At 40.0% G+C, this 9153-nt stretch overlaps 1 protein-coding gene across 1 annotated transcript in view; it reads right to left on the bottom strand.

Annotated features, from left to right (window-relative positions):
- Positions 1–9153, bottom strand: part of ADAMTS12 (ADAM metallopeptidase with thrombospondin type 1 motif, 12) — a 165669-nt gene that overhangs the window by 75973 nt on the left and 80543 nt on the right. The window contains exons 4-5 of the mRNA XM_009894723.1: positions 3313–3509; positions 1341–1424 (exon numbers count right to left, since the gene is read on the bottom strand). Of these exons, the coding sequence (XP_009893025.1) occupies positions 1341–1424; positions 3313–3509 (281 nt within the window). The remainder of the gene's footprint in view (positions 1–1340; positions 1425–3312; positions 3510–9153) is intronic.

Here is a 9153-nt window from a genome sequence, read left to right as displayed (position 1 = left end):
GCGCCGGGCCATCTTCCCAGCCACTCCTCCCGAAGCCTGTGGCGCTGCATGGGTTTGTTGTGGCCCAAGTGCAGGACCTGGCACTTGGCCTTGTTGAAACTCATACCATTGGCCTCAGTCCACCGACCCAGCCTGTCCAGACACCTCTGTAGAGCCTTCATACTCTCAAGCAGATCAACACTCCTGCCCAACTTAATGTCATCTGCAAACTTACTGAGAGTGCCTTCAATCCCCTCATCCAGGTTGTTGATAAAGATATTAAAGAGAACCAGCCCCAGTACCAAGCCCTGGGGCACACCAGTTGTGACTGGCCACCAACTGAATTTAAATCCATTCACCACCACTCTCTGGGCACGGCCTTCCACCCAGTTTTTACCCAGCAAAGCATACACCCATCCAAGCCATGAGCAGCCAGTTTCTCCAGGAGAATGCTGTGGGAAATGGTGTTAAAGGCTGTACTGAAGTTCAGCCTCTCCCCCATCCACTGTCTGTCCTGTTGTCCTGCTAAGATGTGAACTAAAGCTTTTGGCCTGCATATTCTTACACTGAGGACTATCAGAACAGACTCTATTTTAATAATTACTTCAGAAGACCAAGCCTGACCCCATGGCTTGGTTCACTGCCTTCTATAGCATTGGGACCATCGGGCCTGTGGTTATAAATCATAAGCCACTGAGAAAATCCCCTTAATGTCTTCCTGCAGTCAGAGCAAGCTATGTCAGGGACAGTGTTTTAAAAGTAACTATAAAATGATGACAATCAGTATGTATTTAAGCACGTAGCAACATATTTGTGAATGAGAGACACTGCAAACCACCAATATATAGCTACTTTACAGCAATTAGCATCCACTCAGTCCTCTTTTTTTTTTTTCAAAAGAGATCTAAAAAGTAAAATGTGTGTTTGAGCTGCACAATAACAGATTTATTTGTTCAGAGACCTGCAAATAGTCTAGCTTTACACTGTTTAATACATTTCAGGTAATGCTACGTAATTAGATTCTGAGTGATGATGCACACATCAGTTTCTCTGTCTCATCTAGTCCTCTGTGGCATCCCATGTTCTTCTGACACTGGAGAGATTCCATTTCCCCATTCCTAATTTGTCTGTTTTAACTACATTTTCCTTGTTGATTTTACGCCAAAATATCTGAAGTCATCAGCTAAATATTTTGCTATCCAGGGCAGTGTTTATTCTAAAAATAGACATGCCAAACATTATTATAAGAGTAAAATGAACACATTTTTTAAGGAAATAAACCCTCCTCTCCATAATTATGGCTCAATGCATTGAACTCCCAAGTTTTATAAGTGACATTCTGAGGAAAATAAAAACCTTACCTCCTCCTCCTCAAAGAGGATGAGCCGGACCAGCACAATGTGAATTGCATTGCCAATGCTTGGATCGTGGAACAACCCTGTGACCTGTGCCAGAGCCAGGAGGTATGAGATTAACTGATTCCTCTATAGAAGAAGAGGACTTCAGAGAGAAAATACGACATTTACTTCAAGCGCGCTGTTCATCTTGGGGTGGGGGTGTTGTTTTATTTTTTAAATCCTCAACGCACTTCATTGGAAGTTTACTGAAATGCAACAAATGTTAGAACTACCGCAAGGGGTAGCTCTGCCAAATAAGTGATGACACAGGACTTGGAAAAACTTAGTAAGCTAAAGAGCAAAAGCATACCCAAGATTATTTTATGTCCATTTCCCTTTCAAGAACTGCAGAGTTCTTAAAAAACACTACCAGAAAAGAACGCAAATAATACTGATGGAGAGGTCCCCTCAGTGTGCAAAAAACCTAGCATATCAAATTCTCTGGTTTTGATTTGATAGGAATCAGCTTCTGCCACAACAAAGCAAAAATTAGTTAGCACTAGGCAAAGAGAAATAAGTTAAATGACGGATACTCTTGTGTTTTCACAGCACAGAAGAGGCTAAGAATAAAAGCAAAGATAATGAATCCATTAAAAAAAAATCCACATTAAAAAGAGCAAGAACTGAATTCAGCAAAAATTTCACCGCAATAAAATGTCATAAACATCTTCGCAATGCTGAATTAGGCAGGAGGAAAGGGAATCAGAGCAGTAAATAGTCATAATCTATCTATATGTGAGCTATGCCATATATCACAAGAAATATGAATGGACAAAATGGATTGTGTTTGGGTCAAAACTGTTTTGGAGAAGACCATTAAAGGAGAAATTAAGAAGAAATTGTGTTTACAAAGGTCTGATTTTGATATGGGTGTTTTTCAAGGTATTAGGCTGAAAATTGAATCCTTGTGAGTAACCCTAACATCTCAGGTACAGACTGCAGAGAAAATGTCAAGACTTGTTTGTTCCTGAATCTCATCATGACAGGGTTTTATTCCACGTATTTTCCCTGTGTGGACAAAACCTCACATGCTCAAATCAGCTTTGTGTCTGTTTAATCAGGCTCACTGCCTCAGTAGCTAACCAGACTGCTTGGGGCACAGTCAGAGCATACTGCAGAAACACAAGGGACAGATTGGTTACCATGGCTAGAATTACACTGTGATTAATTTCACATATATTACACATGTACCATGATAATGACATAGAAGACATCCTCAATACACTCTCCAAGGTCAATATCTACTATGATACAGACAACAACAGAAGACATATCTGTAGGCAGTGCCATGAAACGCTATTGCTTTTCCCAGATTACATTTTGAAACTTGCCACACAGGAAAACATTGGAAGTTAAACTTTCCTCTTTTTTTCAACGTGGACTTCGTATTATAGGCAGTATACTTAGCAGTGAAAACAGCTGTACTGGTTTTAACTGGGACAGAGTTAATTTTTGTTGTCATAGCTCATATGGTGCTGTTTGGATTTGTGACTGAAACAGCAAGACACTGATATTTTAGCTCTTGCTAACTTACTACAACTTCCAGTGGGCTCCTGTGTGCCTTTCTCACCCACAGACATGGGAATGAATCCATATGCTTAAAACTGTAGAATTTCTCTCTGCTGCTGTACCTACCAATCTGAAATCACCAATGAGAAACAGGTTCCAGGGGAAACAGGGAATTTCAGTGGAAAGAAAATTAGTGCTAGCATTTATAGCTATGAATTTTTTTTCACTTAAAATCCTCAGAAAAGTTATGCCTATGCAAAACGTAAGGTAAAAAATGCTTTAAAGTACAGAGTTTCAATGAATGTATATGAATGATAATACATTTCTTTCAGAGAATGTTACAGATTTGTTTCAAGGTGATCAATAACAAAATCAACTTAAAATTTGCTTCATTCACCTATGTAAAAAAGGGAAATATCATACCTACCATATTCATTATAGTGAGGATATATGATTCCACATGATGACTTCCATGATATTCAACCATCTTACTGTCTGCAACCACAAGTGTCTCCACCCATCGCTCCTTGCTCACGGAGCGTCGAGAAACCTTTCTGACAGCCATATGATTTTGTTGCCATCTCTCCCTCCGCTGCTGCTGCTGTTTGAAGAAGCTGAAGGTATCTGGAAGAGTAAGAAGCAACAATGCCTTGAAAATATTTTCAAGCTTGATTTGAAGTACATGGCTGTAGCATTTGCAGACAGAAAGGTAGTATCACAGAATCACAGAATCTTATAGGTTGGAAGGGACTTCTGGCTGCCATCGACTTGACCCCAAGTGGGACCAACTCCAAAGTGACACCAGGCTGCTGAGGGCCCTGTCCAGTAAAGTTCTGAATATACCTCCAGATGGATTAAGCATGCATCCAATAGTTACTCCTACTCAAATGTGAGGGATTAAGGTGCGAGACAGAGCCAAGCTATTAAAAATGAATTAGGATTGCTATTTTCAAGGAATTTCTCTTCTCCGGTTTGGCTCCAAACTCTCTAATGACACCGGTTCATAGTTTAAGATAAAGGATCTGCTTTCTCCACAGGTAGCTCCTACTCTCAGCAGTACAGAACATTAAACCCAGTGCTTTGGCACATCCATGAACCATTTGTTCTGTGCATGGAAAATATTCCTGAAGAGTAGGAACACTTCACCAGTAGGTGTCCTCTAAATACCAGCCGGGCAGACCTTCGGGCTCCTCAGCTGCTGTCATCTTGTCTGACTGACAGGTGAGATGTGCTTAGCACTTCCACTATAATTTTGGGATCTGTGTATCAGGAAGGCGTATCTCCTCTGTTGCTAGCATCCTTGCACTGCGCTCAGTGGGGCTAATTCCACTCATTCTAGCTTTGAACACCAGCTGACTGTGTTACCATGGAAATACCGGGAATGTAAATACCCCTCAGCCTGGAAAAGAACTGGCCTGAGAGATGCCAGTTTGACAACAATTGGTGGCATTCTTCCAACCTAGAAGCCAAAGAAACACTTCTAAAGTGCTGGGATTCCCTTAGTCTTAGGAAGGATCAGGAGCACTTGTTGCTGTTACAGATACTGCGATAGTCCTTTGGCATCTCAGTCACAGAAGAGAATGTTCTTATTCCAGATGTGGCAAATTCATAGACCAGAATGACAGCTCCTGCTTCAAAGTGGTTACAGCCTGCCCAGCATAAGCCCCCCTACTGCATGGCTGGGGACAGTTATCCAGCATTACATCCATCTCCCAGCACTACCAAGTGTTGAGGGACAGTTACCCAGACTACTCTTCCCTTGAAAATGGGATGACCTGGCAGCTAGGTCCCAAATCTTGTGTTCATGCCTGCAGAAGATCTGTTATGCCTTTGTCATAAGTGCACTGTTTGCCCTTTAGAAGACCTAAGTTCAGCAAGAATGTATCACAGTGTCTTGTGTGTCTACAAAGTGTGGCACCATTGGACTATTTATGATATGTATAATACATCTTCCAGTGTAAAAGGTGATCGATACCCTTGGTTTACTGTATACGTGCAACAGAAAATGTATGGGTTTTTAGAAATGGGTTCTCCGAGGTCAGTCCAAAAGACGCCTAGAAAAAGAAATGCTGGTACTGGTAACACATTATGTGCAAAACTGAAATATGTCATATTAATAATTAAAACTACACCAGCCAAATTACTCATTCAGAACCAAGCTGCAAAGCACGGCAGCTCCACTAGTTGACACACGCTATGACCAGTTAGCACAGCACTGCAGTACCAGTTCAGCATTTCAGCCAACAGCAGGCACATACCACTGAGAAGCACACAAACCTACAAACCTATCCCAGGTTCATCCTGCCAGATGTACCTTCCTGGACCACCATTTAAAGTACACTGTATAAAGCTGTGTTAGTACACTAAGCAGCATGTCATATATTCTATACTGTAGATTTAGAATATAATAAATAAATAAATATAATAAATAAATACATAAAAATAGTTGCAACTAGAGTTTTTTTGCATGAACTGGCATTTGCATTTTAAAAGATGCTGAAAATACTACCTGTGAAGGACAAAGAACCATAAAAATTTTGTCCTGCTTGGCAAGGCAAACAGCATAAAAAAATAACTGAATGTAAGAGAAGCTTGAATAAATGTAAATAAATTCCAATAAACATGTAAGCTTCTAATTTTTAATATCCATACACTGTCACAATAAAGAGCCCAAGAATATCAATTTCCCTTGTACCAACCCAAACCACTTGCCAGTTTCATCTTGTGCAGCCACACAAACAGACTCTGTCCTGTAGATATGTAAACTGGTAAAAAAAAAAAGTTAGTCAATAAAGAAAGTTGCCTTTCCAACAAGCCAAGGGACTCGAAGAAAGGCACACATTTTTCTATCTTAATCTTGAGGAATGAGCTGCATGGGAAAATAGTTTCTTGTCTACATTCAAGAATATAAATTGTGAGTAAAGACAAAGAAATGGAAGTAGGTGGTTATTTTGGTATTGTTTGTGTGGGGTTTGTTGGGTTTCATTTTAAAAGAAGGGAAATGGACTGTCACTGCTATAATCTCTACCCTAACCCCACTAACCCAGGCTGCAGCATCGCCCCTGCTGATTCCCTCAATCTTTGCTCAGTTACTGCAATAGTCGCCTCTATCAGGGGGCTATTTATAAGCTGCATTCATTAGTCTCTCTTGTACCTTCACATGGTTTTCAGCATTCTTCTTTCCATGAAGCACAGTTCTCAGTATCTACATTTTTAAGGCAGTTGTGCTCAGAAAAACCTTCCCCCCAGCTATCTGAACAAAAGTTCTGTTCAGACTGCTGGTTAAGTGATTTTTTAATGCCCAAATAAAACACCATACCAGCTGTCAGGCTTTGTATTCACATCTAGCAAAGAGTTTTGTTTATTGTCTGCACAGGTGATAGCATTGAAGATAAAAATGTTTAAAGCCACACAGACTGCAATGGTGAACAACCTTCAGGGAAAAGCCTGGAGTCTTGGTTAAGCATGAGGCTACGTACTGCAGGAAAATCTCAGAAGAGATTTGAGTCATGAAAATTAATGCCAGGTAGAAGAGGATTCTGCAGACAAAACCCTCTGCTCAGTGACTGATGCCGTCCAGTGCTGGGACCTAACCCGGAAGGGTGTGCCTAAGGACTGGATCCCTGCTGTGTTAAGTCTCCTGGCAGTTTTTTTAGTTAGATGAAGCAGATAGGGAGAACCTCTTGGAGCTACACTAACATACAGGCAGCTATAAAGCATGGTTCTGCTTCTACTTTTATATCTCTCCAAATGAGATTTTTCATTTTTTCAGCTTTTCATTCTAAAGTAAAATGTTCTCACCTTGCTTTTACCTTAAATTACTAAAGTCTTGCAAAGGATTTCACATGAGCTGAGAAATCCCAGACGCCCTGTTGTCTAGGAATGGAAATCTTGACCAGGAGCCCACCAGTTCAGGAACAGTCAAGAAGTGATGGAGGGTTTGAACCTAGTAACATACAGTGCTGTCTGAGAAAAGCCTGCCTCCCCATACTCTTCCACCATAACTGCTGAGGAGAGCACTCTCCACAAGTAGCAGAAGAGAGAAAGGGAGTACTTGAACCCTGAGGGTTTCCATGTATTTTTGAGAAAGATGTAACACAGGTAGGCTTAGTGCTGGAGTCCTTAGGAACAGAAATGAAGGTTGTGCTGAAAGGACACCCAGGATAGCCTAAGACTAAACAAAAAGAAGGCTGGTAAAAGATTCAGCTAACAAACTGCATGAAATTCAAGCAGCAATACTCAAAAGTTTCTCTCTGTTGTGAGGGACAATTTTGCAGACGTGAGGCTTTTATTAGAAAACCTGATTCAGCCAAATGAGTCACATACTATCTTCCATAAGTCATATGTGATATCCAGCCATATCACTGCATAACCAGGAGAAATGGTGTAGACAACAACATTTCATCAACTTCTAGTTAGAAATGGCTGATGAATTTCAGCAAAAGGGTCAGTTTTTAAAATCAAAATCCAAGTTGTTTTCAGAGAAGAAAAAAAAGTCCCCTGAAACTACCCACACAAATCCCACCTGACTAATTCAACAACATATAGGACCCCTAACTCTCAACTACAAGGAAAAATTTTGAGTTAACTGTAAGTCTCAACTACATATGGAAAAACAGTATTATACAAACTTCTCCAGTACAGGTTAGAGCTGCATGGCTTCTGTGTGGGAAAGAAAAGTTATATTCTCTCTTTTAGCAAATAAATTTCATTTTTCATTAGGTGACAACAGAACTATGTCATCATTAGCCAATCCCTATTAAGAAAGAGCTTTTCAGTCTTTAACAAGTAATATCAATAGTCTCACTACAAAAAATGTTTAAGTTATTCACTTTGAAGAGCTCATCCACTCAAAAAGCTGCTTGCTTAGGGTTTTTTCTTAATTTCTGCTTTTTTTCCCCCAAAATGCCCTTAAAGAACAAATATGACCCAATTCACTTGAAGGCATTATGTGAGATTTTCATATGAAAGGACTATTTTTTTCACCATTGTTTCCTGCAGGTGTTGCTCAAGGAAGAGTGCAATACAAGGGGACCTCAAAGTGCTAACTGCACAGAGCGACCTTTCAACACCTTTGGAGATACACAGGGCTTTGAAGAAGAAATGTGAAAATGTCTGGAAATTCACAGAAGAGAAAAATGCAGCCTACGACTGAAGGCTGTCAGACAAAATATAGTAGTACTGATTTGTGTCTTCACTTTCTATCCTCACCTCCTTTCTCTCTGCGCAAGAGCTCTTTCATTTTTACCACTCTGTATTCTTCACAGTCAAAATGCTACATCTCCAGATATGAAGCATGAAGGATACTAGGGATGCTAGACTAATAAAACCCACACTGTTCTGAACCTGCTACATTATGATTTTTCCTATAACCTTCACTTCGTCTTTGTTCTAAGACGTGCCTTTAGTTTAAGTATTACAGTTTTGGGATGAGTTCTTCAAGAGGTCAGTAAACTCTGTTAGAGTCATTGTACGAGGGGAAATGAATAAACATATTAAATCATCATTAATAGCACTAACCTAGCACTAAAAAGTATACACAAGTCCAACCATAGACTAAATAAAGGAAAGGCTGAGGAGTGACTTGGCCAATAAGAATTAGAAGGCTAGTAAGGCAGAAGAAATCAATAGTTTTCTGAAAAGTTATTATTATCAGCTTTGGGCTAGATCTAATAAAGGACTTGGGATTTCCCAGGACAGTGCTCTAGCCACTACACTTCTGGATAAAGAAGGTGGGACCCTCTCCTCTTTCACTCATGAAGGAGGAGAGCAACTCTAAAGGCTGATTTACTGCAAGAACTTATTATTTACAAAACTCAAACACAGTAAGTGAACCCCTTCCCCTATTCTAACTATCTCTGCTGAAATAAATAAGACATCTATCTAGAAAAGCTCAGAGAAACCAAATGCACTAGAAATTTTGTACCCATAGTATCTTTTTATACATACAATTCTGGTTACAAACATCCATAACAAAACCAAGTTGGGATGCTGACAATGTGAGAGTAAGGGTTCACGTGCTACACGGAAAAAAACTGCTGTAAAACAAGGGAGAGCGGATCTGAATTTAAAACAGAATAGATAACCAAACCAGCTCATTTTCTAAGCATTTCTGAAACAGGCTAAGCTAAATCACACAAATGCTTTCTGAGTGTGAAGCAGTGTTCACACAGGAAACTATTACAGCTATTTAATCACGTACTTCCCCATGTTGACAACCCCCAAGTCCCAAAAAAAACAAGCACAGAGAAAGAAAGCTTACAATTTT

Source organism: Charadrius vociferus, unplaced genomic scaffold (genome assembly GCF_000708025.1).
Source record: "Charadrius vociferus isolate BGI_N301 unplaced genomic scaffold, ASM70802v2 scaffold450, whole genome shotgun sequence".
NCBI lineage: Eukaryota > Metazoa > Chordata > Aves > Charadriiformes > Charadriidae > Charadrius > Charadrius vociferus.
This window is presented reverse-complemented; position numbering and strand designations above follow the sequence as displayed.